Source organism: Lissotriton helveticus, chromosome 7, assembly GCF_964261635.1.
Source record: "Lissotriton helveticus chromosome 7, aLisHel1.1, whole genome shotgun sequence".
In the NCBI taxonomy this organism is placed as follows: domain Eukaryota; kingdom Metazoa; phylum Chordata; class Amphibia; order Caudata; family Salamandridae; genus Lissotriton; species Lissotriton helveticus.
In genome coordinates, this window is record NC_136068.1 from 1497643180 (window position 1) to 1497660300 (window position 17121).

General features: G+C 41.3%; 1 protein-coding gene across 4 annotated transcripts in view; it reads right to left on the reverse strand.

Annotated features, from left to right (window-relative positions):
• The window catches only part of IZUMO1 (izumo sperm-oocyte fusion 1), a 268814-nt gene that overhangs the window by 78375 nt on the left and 173318 nt on the right, over positions 1–17121 (reverse strand). For all 4 annotated transcript variants that reach the window (XM_078650921.1, XM_078650920.1, XM_078650919.1 and 1 more), the window contains one exon: positions 15865–15965. In XM_078650921.1, coding sequence (XP_078507047.1) covers positions 15865–15965 — 101 coding nt within the window. The remainder of the gene's footprint in view (positions 1–15864; positions 15966–17121) is intronic.

Below are 17121 nucleotides of genomic sequence, written 5' to 3' on the forward strand. Positions count from 1 at the left end.
GTATGTGAGTGACCCAGTGCACACCATGCACAGCTGACTTTACCCATTGAAGGGGCAGGGGAACCAATTACCTTGCTAGCATTCTGACCCCTTACATCATTGCTTTTCCTGGCAATGTCTCCTTCATAATGTCCGAATTAGGAGCAACGAGTTAGTCTTTCTTCTCAAACGGTTTGTCTCTCAGATTTTATAGATGGCTCATTTTACGCGTTTTGAGTCAATTAATGCAGATTTCTAGGTTTTCCCTATGTGATGGGTTCTGCAGAACTAAAACTTTTTGAAGGTGAAAAATGTTACATAGTTTTGTTCCTTGCCCCTCTGGTTTAAGTTTTCTAAGTTCATTTAAAATGTACAAACACCTCCTTAACGATGCTATTAGTGTATAAGTAGGCTGTTTAAATGACACATGAGCATTTTGCAAACAATGCTAATTTACTTTGGAGAATTATTAATAAACATGCTTACAGTTACATAGTTATTTATGTGTTTAAAAAAGTTGTATTGTAAATTACACCGTAGTTGAGGCTTTTATATCTCTTCCCAGTGAAGGAAGTTCCCCTCGTGTATCAGGAAAAAATGTTTTGCGGAATAAAGACTGCACATTTTGGGCCTCATTTATGAGGCTGTGCGTCACTTTTACACCGCCAGAGCGTCACTTTTTGTGATGCACCAGTGGCGTAAAAAATGCGCCTTGTTGAGCTATATTTACAAAGTGACGCATCTAGGTAGATGCGTCATTTTGTAACCCCTTGCGCCACATTATACCTGCGCCAGGTATAATGTATGCAAGGGGGGCGTATTGACGCAAGAAAGGGTCATAGAAGTGACGCAGTGAAATATATGAGATTTCACTGCGCCACTTCTAGGACGCATATGCGTCAATATCTTACGTCTGCCTTACAGCAGGATTATCACTGACAAAGGCCCTTTCACATGGGGCTTGCCCCATGTGAAAGGACACATTGCTGGAGTTGCATCACTTTTGTGACACACTCCAGCAATACGCCACTTTTGCGCCCTACAGATAGGTCAGAAATACTGACGTATCTGTAACTCCTTGCAACATGATGCGTCATACAGTAAATATGACGCATCAATCGTGTCGCAAGGAGGGCGCACTGAGAAGTTACGCATCGCTGCTTTCACGCAGCGATGCGTCACTTCTCATAAATGAGGCCCTAGGATTTTTGCGCAGTAGGTCTAAAAAAAATGCCCTTTATACATTTTATGTACACATCTTTCCCCTTTATTTGGTAAAATGCAAGAAGGTGAAGCTCACTACTGTGCGCACCCCTAATGTTATCTTGATCCTTTTTGCTAGGGATATGGTTGTTGTTTTTCTGTAGACAAGCCAAGCCCTGTTGTCCTCATGCCTATGATCGCTCTATTTCGTCTTAGTGTGGTTTGTCTCTCTTTGTGGTACGTGAGTCTGTTGTCCAAATGGTAAGCAGAAACTGTGACTGTGCGATGAAGTTTGGCGTTTGTGTCACAGTGTCCTGAATATTTGGGACTGATTCTGTCCCTTTAGCATATCTGGGTAATGTGTGGCACACAAAAGCAAAGACATAGCTGGTGTCAACCACACTACCATTCCTCCTTATCCTGCAATATCTAAGTAGCAATTTACGAAACCTCGGGGTAGATATTCAAACATTTTGCGCTGGTTTAGCGTCTCAAACGCGATGCTAACCAACACAAAATATTTTTGGGGGTATTTAATTTTCCAGTGCAAAACTTCTTTTGCTCTGGAAAGTACCCTACAAGTAGCGCAAAGCACTGCTTTGCGTTACTTAGCGCCAAGGGGGCGTTACATGGGTGGTACATGGGTGTTCCCATGCAACCACCCATGCCTTTTGATGCAAAACCCTATCTACAAACAATTGTAGTCAAGGTTTAGCGCCAGAAGTTAACGCCACTTCAAAGGAGGAGCTAACAGGAAAAATATTTTTATTTGTTTTTTTCTTTTCCGACTTTGCATGGAGGACACATACAAAGTGGGAAAAGCTTGAAAACTTGTATCGGCATGGTATTTTGTAGAGGAAGGGTACTCTTCTTGTACACTACCTATGCTAGACTCACGCCGACACCCTAACGCTAAGGGCCTAAGGTGTGTGAGTGGCTTTGGCAGCTGAAATCAGTGCTGGCGTTAGGGAGATTGGAGTTAGCCATATCTCTGTATATATGGCACTCTCCTGCTCCCTACCTATCACGCAATGTAGAGATGCCTCTTTGGGTGCTGGGCTGCGCTGCGTTGCATGTATTTAAAAAAAAAAAAAAGAAAACAGGCAGTGTCCCTCACAAACAACCAGACTCACTAAGTAGTCCAACCAATTTAGAGCAAGTAATTGCAAGTTCTATAATAGAACCCTTACTATTTAGCAACCTAGAAACAGGGGAGGTGAACTATGCTAGTGTTGACAGTGTTAAAATCATTTATGCAATAAGCTTTTTTCAACGAGTCAAGAACTATTATCAAGAGTTTGTTTAAAACAGAGCATACACATATTTTATTTCATTTCATACAGTTGTATAAACAATTAACATCTTATTGGTACATTAAAATCATGAATTACATAGAAATTGATCGTTGAATAATACACACAAATACTAAAAAAGTTTTAAAGAGATTTTTGCACAAAATCATTAAAAAGTGTTCAAGAGAACAATTGTCGACGCGGCGTTTCGTTTTTTTGGGGATATATGCACCTTCTTCAGGACAGATTCTCAAATGTTAGGACTCTGGATTTCCTCAGAGTTATTAATGTTTCGGGATCCTAATATGGATATACGAATGCAATGGCGTCCCAGGCTTCAGTTATTCTGGGCAAGTGTTCATATGCACTTGAATAAAAGTTATTCAGATGTTACCACTGTCCAGGGGAGCCACCGATTTAGATTTGGTTCTGAAAGTGGAAACTCGAAAATCGCTGAAGCCGTAGACCTATTCCCCTTCGTCCTGTCATGTATTCCTATAGGTTCTGAATCGATCCCCCTATTCCTGACCCTATTCTGGTTAAACTAACTATCAAGTTAACTAACAGTCAGCCCATGAGGCAAGAAAAGCCCCCATGATGCAGATACAGTTATCTGACGCAGTCACACTACGGCACAGGAACGTGTTATCTGATTAGGTCATAACGCTTGAGATCTAATTAGACAAGCGACATTCCTCCAGCCCCTGATAAGGCATACGACGTTCTCATAACAAATCAAACCTATGACAACCTGGGCAAAACCCTGCGGCCATTGTTTTGATTTCACCGAGAACTTTAGTAAAAGAATGTGCTAACGAGCAAGTCGTATGACATCTTTATTGACGTATCTATGTCCATCCTTACGTCAATCTCGGCACCTTTAAGGTATAAATATTGCCGATCTTGCCCTATGCAAACACACGCGTGGTGACGAGACGGAGCAGCCATACTTGCCGAAGCCAAGAGCAGAGCAGACTCCGCTGGCAGCAGCCCCGCCTTCCTGACGCGCTGAGAGACGCGCTGCTATCTCCTGCCGAGAGACCCAGCACCGGCGCTTTCGGGCAGCCCTCGCAGGCGGCCTGGAATATCGAGAGCAGAGAAAGAGATACCATTCCTCATTTCATCCTAACTTCCAGGTACAGAACTGAATAACCCCTCACAGAGAATTCTTTAGTTATTCACTTGGCAAAAACAAACTTAACTTAAACTGTAACTTTCTATTCCCGCCCACGCATTAGACTTAGGTCAGGTACACGGGGTAGGCGTATTTAGAAACACCAGTTGAGTACGTTTAGTCAAATGTATATGTGTATGTAATATATTTTAATCATTTTAAACATCATATGGCTCAGAAACCATATCAATGTTTTTACAGTATTATTTTATACTATTGCTTTTAATTTATGCACTTTACTTAACTATAAGTATTGCAATAATATCGATCCATTTCTCTTGTACGAGAAAAGAGACTGATCAATAAATAACACCTTTTTATTGAACACGCCCGTCTCTTCCTTTTCTCTACAATCTGATGAGACTAAGAATGCACGTACTGACTGAGTAAAATAATTGCCTTGTGCTCACACGACTCTGGAGATACACTCTTGATTAGGGGAGAGCAAAGTTGTCATGTTCTATGGTTGTCAGAAACTAAATCCCTTCTTGTCTAATCAGGGGAGTTAATTCTTTCCTGAACATTCGAGAAAGTTTCTAGCGAACTCTGAGCTACGCTGGCAAACCCAAAACTTAAGTCTAGTATCGACAGTAGTAGACCTAGTTAACGTCTGGCCTAGGCCTTTACTGCTGTAGGTATTATTCCAATGCGCAGAGCCTATTGGGAAGATAGGAACTACACTACATGGCGCCCAACGCGTTTGGAAAGGGCGATAAAACTAACGTAAGACATTTAGAGTAACTCAGTCGTGCTTTCTCACTCAGACCCCTTTTCCCAAATTCTCCAAAGACGTCTGGAGTGGGTGAAAGGTAATATCCTCCAAAACCTCGCAGGAGGGAACTCCTATGTATGGTTCTTGGTACAGTCAACGTTGAAGGATACACTGTTCCGAAATATTGTGCATCTAATCTTTGTTCCATTAGAAACCTGATCTGCAAACAAACATAATACCATCCTGTCGGTAAAATGGGAGACAGTGATGAAGAAAGAGAGGCAGTTAGATTAGCAGCTGAAATAGCAGCAGCAGATACTGCACTAAAGGATGCAGACGCGGATATAATACTCATTCCGGTCAGCAAAAGGAGATCTATAACCTTAAAACTTATAGAAAATGGACTGACACCTAGAGGTGGCACAGTCATATTCGTAATTGAGGCACACGAATATCGGCAGACAGAGGTATACTATACATGGATACATTTTCCAGCAGCAAATGCTGTAACAAAGTACTTCCACTATTACAAAATAGAGGTACCACCTGACATTTACACTCCTTTCGAGGAGGTGGAAGTACCACTCAAATTCCAAGAGCATTTGCTCTTATTTGATGGCGCCCTAATACATAACAATCACATTACAAGGCTCGGTCCTTTAGGTAGACCAGGAGCAACGTGGCCGGTCTTAGCCGGATACACACCACACCCAGACATCGAAGGGATGTCTACAGGAGAGCTGTTAATACAGCTAAAACAATTACTAAAAATTCATAGACAATTAGTCCAGTATGTAATGCGGACTTCAACAATTCAGCCCGCGATTAAACTTCCACAGCTGACCCCTCACCAGGGGAACACACATAAAATTACACCACAGAACATCCAATCCTGCCTAGATAAAGTTCCGGCTAAACGGGAACAGATACCATTCTGGTTGGCACAGAAAATCACCCAAATAGAGGCGGTGTTTCCTGACACCACCCCGCTAGAAAAACACAGGATTCTGACTATATGTCTCCCAATGGGAATCGCACCACACATAGAGGACTGTGACACTTGGGGTACAGTCTTTGCTTCAATCTACACAAAAACGCACGGTGTTCCATCCATTTCGGTAATACCAGATGTGCTAAAACAAATTCAAGATGAATACGGTCCAGAACCAGCTTTAACTCTTGGTATGAAATTACTGAAAGACTTCAAGCAGGTCTCGGCTATATTATTAGCCAATATAAAAGGTGAAGCAGCAAACGTGGCGATCCGCCAAAGGTTAAAAGAGACAGATATAGCAGACCAACCAGCTGAAATTGCCAGAATCATAGAAAAATCCTATGAGGAACTAGGTAGAGATAGTTTAGGGGGAATACCAGTAAAACCGTAACTGACTGAAAGTCCAGAAAAAATATTTTTTAATAATTCACCAAAAAAGAACTGGGATGGAAACAAACAATCCAATCCAAAAGAAAAGAAATTCCAGTCCCGAGGAAGGTCTCCTAGGCGAAGGGAGAAATCTCCGAACCAGAGACACAGGTCACCCCAGAGTGACCCCTCTGGGAAAAGATATAACCTTAGAAATAGGGATAATATTAAAAAACCTGATAGATATCAAGACATTGATACACGTCCCTCTCAATCTTTTCAGAATTCCTCGCAGAAATCGGAAAGAAGAGGATGATCAGAACAAAGAGAAGAGCACGCCAAGTCCAAAGACAAGGAACATGCTCAGCTAAAAAAGAAATTACAATTTCCAAAAAAGAAGGTAGCCACTATCAAGGTAGTTAACAATGCCGAGAATACTGAGGACACAACTGAAAAACGGAGAGTGGGCTCAGACAATGCTAGACAGCGCAGCAGAAGTGAGCATAGCTCGCAAAGTCCTTATGAATCATCTGGAGACAGTGGACACGAATGAATATCTTCAAGTGGAAACTGCAGACACCAGAGTTAGCAAACCCCACAAGATATACGAGATAACATTACGTATAGAGGGAGATAAGACTAGGAAAATAAGGGGACTATTTTGGGATAATCTCTCTAAGGGCTATGATATCATTCTAGCTGAAAAAGACTGGCCACCAGAGTTTGTTAGGGAGTGCCCTCATGGCGAAGAAATAATTATGCCTGCCTTCTCGAATCAAATCCCGATTCATAAAAAATATACACTTGCCAGAAAGTGGGCAGTGGCTCTAGCACCTGCTTTATATAAAAATCATGTAGGATGGGATGAGGACTCCCCTCCTCACAAAATCCAGTTAAAATCACAACCTACTGCACAAAGGCAGTACCCAATTAAGCAAGAAGCTAAAAAACAGGTAAATGAAATACTAGATCAGCTAGAATACCAGGGGGTGATTGAAACTTGCACCTCACAAATGAACAATCCTTTGTTTCCGGTCTCCAAACCAGACAATACATATCGTCTAGTTTTGGATTACCGACACCTTAACACATGTTGCAAAACCTTTGCAGTGCAAAACTCACACAGTGCTGCACTAATGAATAACATAGTGCGCAAAAAATACAAAACAACCTTGGACATCTCCAATGGATTCTTTTGTCAAAACATAGCACCAGAGAGCAGATATTTAACTGCATTCTCGGTAAATAGCACTCAAAAACAATTCTGTCGGTTAGCCCAGGGGTACAAGAACAGCCCGGGGGTATTCTCAGCGAGAGTAACAGAATTACTACAACTATATGATGATGAAGCATTATCTTATGTCGATGACATTTACTTAACAGATGATGACTTGGAGACTCACTTGAAAAGAGTGAACACCATAATACTTGGGTTCGCAGCAGAGGGTTACAAATTCAACTTTAAAAAATCCAGAATTGCCCATCTGACAGTCCTATTCTTAGGATATGAATTATCAAGTGAAGGCAAAAGCCTGGCTGACAATTTCCTAGAGAAATGTGCCGTAATCCAAGCTCCTAAAACACTAAAAAACCTACAGTCAATTCTAGGCTTCCTAAATTTCGGAAGAACATACATTGCAAATTACGCAGAAAGGGTCAAACCCCTTTATGATCTAATTAAACCAGACTTTAAAAGATCCAATTGGACTCAAACACACACAGAAATTTTGAGATCCTTACAAACAGACATGCTAATTAAAACAAAATTAGAAACACGTGATAACACACGCAATCTTGTGATTCGAGTCATCCCAGGGAGATGCGGATTCACATACCTGACCTCTAATGAGGGAGAAAAGGTACCAATTGCATTCAAATCACACTTGTACACAGAAGCTGAACAGAAATTCAGTAATACAGGAAAAATCATTCGTGCAGTTCAAACCGCAATAGCTAGAGAAAAAGACATAGCTGACGGTAGACATATCACAGTCAGAACAGCAGAATCAGCCTTTGAGGCACTAACAACACCGTGTAATTTACCAACAACAACATTGAATCCGGAATGGATACAATGGGTGAATTCAATCACAACGGACAAAGTATACTACTACTTTGATCCAGAACTAGAAGTAGTAAAAAATCTAAAGTATGAAAAGACGTATCCTCTGCCAATCGACATTCTGCCTCTACGACATTACGCCTGTGTAATCTATACAGACGGACATGCTCAACCCCCCGTTTGGGGAGAACAAGCATACAACCCCACATGTGAGATTACAAAAGAAGTGTGGCGCGGAGGTAAACTAAAACCTCTATTAACAAAATCACACTCAGTAGAAACTAATTCAGAACAACAAACTGAAATAATAGCATTGAAAATGGCGCTAGATAATGCGGATCGCGAATTCCCGACACTTATAGTGTCAGATTCATATTACTGCGTCAAATCATATAACAGCGATTTGCAGGCATGGATTCAAAACGGTTACAAAGATGACACAGATGCACCAATAAAGCAGAAACTGCTCTGGGAACAAATAGCTCTTTTACAAAAAGAACTACCAAAGACTCACGTGACACACTCACTGAGTCATCAGCGTGATGGCGTTCACGTTGTAGGGAATTCATTGGCTGAAGCAGCCGCAGCGGCAGCCACTAAATCGGCTCCCGTAGTTCGAAAAAAGCGTACATTAAAATACATTGACGGTGAAACAGTGCTGGCGGTGAAAACGTCATCAAAAGGCGACTGCTCAGCGTTACCGATCAACTATCCACTCAATTATACATACATAATCGATGCAAACTCCGTCCCTTTTGCTCGAATCCCTGGAGTGGGGGATAGAGTGATTCCAAACATGGACAGGAGAAACTTGTTAATCGCAGACGCACATATGGGCGAGGGTCTCAGACACCTTAAATTAAAAGATTCTCTGGAAGAATTACAATCACGGTACTGGTGGCCAGGCATGAGCCTGCATCACACCATGTTTGTAAAAAACTGCCCAAACTGCAACAGAGATCGCAGTGGGGAGAGAAACAGTTTAATACCTCGTCGTATCAAGGCAGATAATATCACCAGTAAAAAGCAGGGCTTGCGATTAACATATACAGGCTAGTTTCCACTTATAATGTCGATCCTCAGCACTCGGCTGACGTCCGGACTGTTATACAAAGATTTGCGAGTCTAAATGGCATATACGCTAAGAGCATGTTACGTTTGACCATTGTCTTCACTCTAGCCCTCCGGTCGGGGGGGAAACATGGCCAAATGAGCACAGCCCAGCGGGAATCTTCTCACTTCCTTCCTGAGGGTACGGGATGGTGTAAAGAAAAAACCAAGGCAGAAAGCAATCTATAATGGAAAGGATATTAGGTTCGGGAGCTGGGTGGGTCAAACATCTAATAAGTGTCCAACGTAGTCTAAATAACTTGCCAAGAAATTCTCTGAAGGGATTCAGTCCGTACAAATTATTATTTGGAACTAGAATGATTATCTCTGACCTCGACAGTCAGACTTCAGTGGTTAAAGAAAAAAGCTTTGATGTCAAAGACCGTTTGGCTATTTTGCAGGACTTAAACAAAACAAGAAAAGACCTGAGCAACATACAGTTGAAACAACAGCCAACAACCACTGAAGAATCACCACCTGTCCCAGCAAGACCTGTCTGGATTCCAAAAGTCGGGGATCTAGTCAGGGAGAAGATCGCGGTAAAGAAGGAATTTGGGCCTTCTTACAGAAAAGCAGTTCCTGTCTTGTCTGTCAACGGGACAAGATCAGTTGTACTACCGCCACTTGCTGGTAAAAAGGAGAACCGAGTTGTATCCATCGACCTGGTAAAACCACAACATGTGGCCGATAACAAACAGTAGGCCAAGTGGACTCCCAATAAGTAGCAGAACACCAAGGTTTGCTACCAGTTCAGAGGTCCTAACGAAGAGGCTCATCACATTCGAAACGCCTACAGAAGAACAAGGACTATGCAACAATGCAATAGAACTAAGACCTCTGAAAACCCAAATAAAAACATTTAGCAGAGACACACCAATCTATAATGAAGTACCAAGTGAAAATGCAAGAAACAAAAATCCTGAAGCAATTGGAACAATTGACAGAACTGCATCCGGCTACTTCATAAACTTCGATGATTCCTCTGAAAGCCTCAGTGAATCAAAGACACAGCCATCATCAAAAACCTTTAAAGAAAAAGCTAATGAACTTTTGAACCAACTGAAAGAAACATATCTGATTTCTCCATGGATTGAATTTTGGGTGGGTTTTGGTGCATTTATCCTCATACTTTGGCTCATCATGGTATTAACTTTGGGACGCTTCATTGAGGGAAAATATGCTAAAATGGACACAGCAAGTCAGAACATCAACTTGATCCTCAAACCACACACATCTTCACACGTCGAGAAAAGAGAACTTTCTTCAGCCAACTTCACAGCCAATCCGATACCTGGTGGGGTAGCCTGGGACAACACTGACTATGAAATTTATGGTCCGGTCGAAATCCTGAAATATCCACACCAAATTAAGATTTCCTTGAGTGACTTTGTAAAACCAAACTCATTTGCTGATGATTGGGACTTCGAAAGCATTAATAACATGATGTCTGATTTAGTAATGTCTGCTAAATTTACCAAACATGATTATTTGCAGGGTTCTACAAATTATGACAGTATGTATTGCTATAACCACTATGGTAATCACTTTTTACATAGATCTGCACAACCTAGAAATGTGTTAAATTATAATCAATGGGAACATTGTGCGACACCTCCAAAAGGGAGCTCAAGAACCGTTTACGACAAATATTCATATTTTTCAGGTTTTAACACAAGTAATGCTGAAACATTTTATTTTAAATTATCAAACAAGACAGGGATGAAAACCATGATAACCAACACAAAATTGTTATATTCAGACTCATTTTTTGAACAAATGAATACTTTTGGATTTGATTATTGGGACAAAAATGTTGATTTGAAAAGTGTTTGGGGTCCAAAAGAATGGCAAGTACAGGGTTTAGAAGCTTTGTTTAGAGCTTGCATGATCCCAGAACAAATGATATTTTTAAATGACACTGTTCAACAAACCACCTGTCTTGGCCTAGCCAAAATCAAAGATTTAAATAAACCGTCTATTCCAAAGCCAACAATGTTTAGCAATAGCTCTGATACGGATGAAGAGATAGACGTAAACCATATATTAAACCAAAACAGAACACATCCTGATTGGAAACAATGGTTGATCTGGCCCACAGATACAAATAACTGTCAAGACAGATTCCTGAATAAAACACAGGGGTTCAAAATGACCAGGCCAGACCCTAGATATCCCCAAAGACATCACCCAGGGATAATAACAACCTACAGTGTGGGCAAATTATGCCTTCAATGGCTACAAACTTCCACACTGCCTGAAATTAAGCAACACCTAACTTTACTTACTGATGGTGCTGACTTGCGTGATTTCATTTTGGGACCACGCAAACAGCGTCAGAAGCGTTTCATAGCAGCCTCTGTATATGCAGCATACAATGAGGCCTGGAAGGTTAATCAAATTGAAACAGCAGAGAGAATACGGGAAATTGACCGTATTAATTTGGAAAAATCACTTTCTGTAGTGGACAATGGGTTAATGACTCTGTCCTCCAGAATTTTTTCATTGGACAGCATTGTGTCTTCAGCAATCGATATATTATCGCAAGACTTACTGTTATTACAACATGGTCAGTCACAATTGCGTTCTATTGTACAGCTTGGCTGGACGTTACAAAATCTTCGTTCAGGCTAACAAATCGGTATGGCGCAAAAGGGTGCTGATTATACAATCTTGAGCATTGAAAAACTAGAAAGATTACCAATGACAATGTCAGAACGACCTGTCAGTGAATGGATAATACACGGAATCATAAATATTCCAATCTCAACCTTCAGGTTTCAATACTGCCAAAAATATATACAGGCTGGCATGTACGAGAGATTGGGAAAGGGGTACCTTAAAACAACTTGGAACCTGCCCTATTCACATGCATGTGTCAGTAATAAAGGACAGAAAGTGTTTCTTAGTGGCAACAATTGTGCTATGTCACTAAGCGGCACGCTTCTGTGTAACGGAATTAGTTTGCATGGAGCCTGTGAAGGGAATTCATACAACCTTTCATGTCACCAGCAAGGCGCACCTGCAACTGAAATAGAACCATTCTTTCAAAGACTCTATAATGGGAGTTACATTCTTATTGTAGACCGCAGATGTTGTAGTCTTACGCCCGGGACTCCTTATCTAGTAACTACGACTGCGAAGGTCAAGTGCTGTGGACGTTCTTTGTTCCCCAGCTCCTTTCCAGACAGGGAGGCAAGGGCATGGCCCAATTTGAAAATTACTTCTATTCGAATAGATACTTTAAGCAGAATGAAAACAGTGCTTCTTCAGACGCCTACAAGGCTCACGTCATCAAAAGAAACGTATGATCTACAAGTCGCAAGGACGACTGCAGAGATACATACATTATTATCAACTAATTCACCCGTACATTTCGCGGAAATCCTGAGCGAAATCTTAAATATTTCTGATACCACTGGGGTCTCAAAGGTATTTAAGACAGTATTTTCGATGGCATTAACACCATTCAAAGCCATACTGGGTATTTTTCCAGATTTTGTCCATTCGATTTTTGGCGGACTTCCCCTGATCCTGGGACTAATTGCAGGAATCCTATTTTTAGTCCTTATTTTTCGTTATGGCAACCCATGTCACAGATCAAACTCTCGCGACAATGGAAGATACAATCCTAGCCATTGGATACCGGGACCGGATATCAAAAATCCTGGGACTCTCCCGGCTTAGAGACCTGAACATGACTTGGTTTCTATCATTTCGACCAATGTGGCAAAGGTGTGTTTTACCTGTATTAAGGTGTCTGCTATGCGGAGAAGAATGCGTGTTAGACACCTGTCTGACGCTACAATCGGATGCGCCAGTGGATGCAGATACATTGTTGGTTCCTACCAAGGTTCACGCTTTGTGCTGCCCTCAAAGGCTGCCAATCCTGATGACGGCATTCGTGGAGTCTTCACCACTACGATTGAAGAGTAGTGAAGTTCAAGATGAAAGCAGCATCGATCAGGTACGACCTTCTGTCAGCAATGCGAATCAGAATGTCAATGGAGACAATCATGCGCACGAATGCATGGTTACACCTATTTCCGACTTAGTGGAACTTTCCCATGAAGCTGTTGACAGTTTTTTCGAAAGCCTTAATGATATGATGTTCTCTCCAGAACAGAAATAGAGACTTTTGAGCAAGCTCGCACACGGCGTTCCCTGAATTCGGCCTTCAACTTTGAAATTAAAGTCACATGAACAATTTTTCCCACCAGTTCACGGACAACAATTTTTTTAGCAGCCCCAAATTAATTTATACAAAAAATTTCGGGACACTTATCTTCTGCTTAAAGTAAGAAACTATTCCTAGAGAACTAAGATTTCTATTTTTAGATACTTTATAAACTTTAGTTGCCCGCTGGTATGTTCACAAATATTTTATTATGTGATGAAATGGTCTCGAACTTTCTTTCTGTATAGCCGTATTAAGAGCCATTTCATGTGTATTTCTCATATACCTTATAAGCAATAATGTATACAAATGCGTGTTTACTTTGGCATTTAATTCATAGCTTGAGTGCATACGATACATATGACTGCAATTTTTCAGTATATTTGAACGTTTCCAAATGCATTTATGTATTTTGGGGTGGTAAGGTATACACTATACTCTATAGTATGTTGTACTATGTTATACTATGCATAGATTAGTAAATATGACCATAGTTAGCGTGGAGTGGGTGTCATGTATTCCTATAGGTTCTGAATCGATCCCCCTATTCCTGACCCTATTCTGGTTAAACTAACTATCAAGTTAACTAACAGTCAGCCCATGAGGCAAGAAAAGCCCCCATGATGCAGATACCGTTATCTGACGCAGTCACACTACGGCACAGGAACGTGTTATCTGATTAGGTCATAACGCTTGAGATCTAATTAGACAAGCGACATTCCTCCAGCCCCTGATAAGGCATACGACGTTCTCATAACAAATCAAACCTATGACAACCTGGGCAAAACCCTGCGGCCATTGTTTTGATTTCACCGAGAACTTTAGTAAAAGAATGTGCTAACGAGCAAGTCGTATGACATCTTTATTGACGTATCTATGTCCATCCTTACGTCAATCTCGGCACCTTTAAGGTATAAATATTGCCGATCTTGCCCTATGCAAACACACGCGTGGTGACGAGACGGAGCAGCCATACTTGCCGAAGCCAAGAGCAGAGCAGACCCCGCTGGCAGCAGCCCCGCCTTCCTGACGCGCTGAGAGACGCGCTGCTATCTCCTGCCGAGAGACCCAGCACCGGCGCTTTCGAGCAGCCCTCGCAGGCGGCCTGGAATATCGAGAGCAGAGAAAGAGATACCATTCCTCATTTCATCCTAACTTCCAGGTACAGAACTGAATAACCCCTCACAGAGAATTCTTTAGTTATTCACTTGGCAAAAACAAACTTAACTTAAACTGTAACTTTCTATTCCCGCCCACGCATTAGACTTAGGTCAGGTACACTGGGTAGGCGTATTTAGAAACACCAGTTGAGTACGTTTAGTCAAATGTATATGTGTATGTAATATATTTTAATCATTTTAAACATCATATGGCTCAGAAACCATATCAATGTTTTTACAGTATTATTTTATACTATTGCTTTTAATGTATGCACTTTACTTAACTATAAGTATTGCAATAATATCGATCCATTTCTCTTGTACGAGAAAAGAGACTGATCAATAAATAACACCTTTTTATTGAACACGCCCGTCTCTTCCTTTTCTCTACAATCTGATGAGACTAAGAATGCACGTACTGACTGAGTAAAATAATTGCCTTGTGCTCACACGACTCTGGAGATACACTCTTGATTAGGGGAGAGCAAAGTTGTCATGTTCTATGGTTGTCAGAAACTAAATCCCTTCTTGTCTAATCAGGGGAGTTAATTCTTTCCTGAACATTCGAGAAAGTTTCTAGCGAACTCTGAGCTACGCTGGCAAACCCAAAACTTAAGTCTAGTATCGACAGTAGTAGACCTAGTTAACGTCTGGCCTAGGCCTTTACTGCTGTAGGTATTATTCCAATGCGCAGAGCCTATTGGGAAGATAGGAACTACACTACAGTCCTTTGGCATGAAAATCTCGGAGGTTGACATCCCGTCGATAATACCACCAATCGTTTAGAAGGTAATCGGCCTTCCTGCTCCTCCTGGTACAGCGTCTCCGGTTTGGTTCCGTAAATCGGATCGAAATATTGGTGGTATTATCACTAAAAAGACTGCATCTGAACACGTACCCAGAATAACTGAAGCCTGGGACGCCATTGCATTTGTATATCCATATTAGGATCCCGAAACATTAATAACTCTGAGGAAATGCAGAGTCCTAACATTTGAGAATCTGTCCTGAAGAAGGTGCATATATCCCCAAAAAACCAAAACGCCGCGTCGACACTTGTTCTCTTGAACATTTTTTAATGATTTTGTGCAAAAATTTCTTTAAAACTTTTTTAGTATTTGTGTGTATTATTCAATGATCAATTTCTATGTAATTCATGATTTTAATGTACCAATAAGATGTTAATTGTTTATACAACTGTATGAAATGAAATAAAATATGTGTATGCCCTGTTTTAAACAAACTCTTGATAATAGTTCTTGACTCATTGGAAAAAGCTTATTGCATAAATAATTTTAACACTGTCAGCACTAGCATAGTTCACCTCCCCTGTTTCAAGTTTGCTAAATAGTAAGGGTTCTATTATAGAACGTGCAATTACTTGCTCTAAATTGGTTGGACTACTTAGTGAGTCTGGTTGTTTGTGAGGGACAATGCCTGTTTTCTTTTTGTACTTCCCCTGGTACCAGACCGATATAGCAAGGGGGACTCCTTTATTTTTTCTGTATTTTTTTAAATCTCCATCCAGGTTTTTCTTGCCTGTAATCATTGCACATGAATTTGCAAAATCATAAAATTGATGATTAAATAAGATGAACATGTTGATCGCACCAGTCATGTTGTTAAACATCCTACCTTATATAAAACATACACTTTCTTGGGTGCCACTCTCATGTGCCACCGCGTCGAACAATCCAGGGTCACGTCATCACCTTCCTTAACATTAAGAACCCTCTCTGTAAGAGAAGAAAAAAAATCTGTGTCACAGGAGAGAGCTGTTAATTTAATACTAGTGTGCCAAGGACCTGGCCTTGTGTGAAGTCTCTAGAAATGCTTTATAGACATCTCATTTAACTCAAAAAGATTAATAAAAAAAAATGGGTGCTTTAATTTAAACTCACAAAGCTAGTAGAATGCAGCTGTTAAAGAACTACTCAACCTCATCCCTCATTCACTATCCATTTTTTATTTAATCTCATGTGACATCACCACCTACATCAATGTTGACATCACCTCTGCCTTTTAGCAATGCGAATAACATTTGACATTTATTTCTGGCTTACACATCATTTTTTGCAATGTCTAATGTGGAAACGCCTTTTGAAGCTGATGCACAGTTGTATCCATGCCTGGACTATAGCCTTAAAATATACAGTTATGTATCAAAAGTTCCGGTTGGCGCTTATATATTTATATAGCACAGGCAGGCCTATTGGTGTGAGCAGGGGTATAAATGGGCCGGGTCTCACCAGTTTTTTAACCCCTTGGCCACGGCGGTAATTCTGCCGCGGCGCTGGGGGGGGTGGGGGGGCCGTGACCTCATTTTCAAGCACTTTGTGCTGCTGGTGCGTCACTTGTTTTGACGTACCGATGGCGCACTGGGCTTGTCCATATTTTCAAGGCCACTTAAAGTCACCTTGTGTGACTTTTCACTGCCCTGTAAATTTTTGGCGCCTTTCACGCATAACTCTGCATGAAAAGGGCATTCCATGGGTGTTGCTGTGGGTGTTCCCATGCAATGTCCATGGAGCCTGACACATTCCTAGATTTGCAATGTATTGGAAAGCTGGGAATGCATCAGATTCCTACACCTCCTCGGGGAGGCGTAGGAGTAGCGCAGTCACCTCCGCAACGCAGGCATCCTTGTAAAATAATGCAGGGGTGCCTGCACTGGCGCATGGCAGCCAATTGTTCACCAGCTCGGGAAAGCACATGGATGCATTGCATTGCTGTTAACACAACGCATCCGTGTGCTTTGAAAAGGACGCAGTTCAGTGCAGCAAAATGGCTTGCGGCGCCGCACCATTTTTTGGTAAATGAGGCCTTATGTGAGAGTCCTTTCAGAGCAGCTTGTAATTGCTTCATGATGTAGCTATAGTGGGAATTAACTTT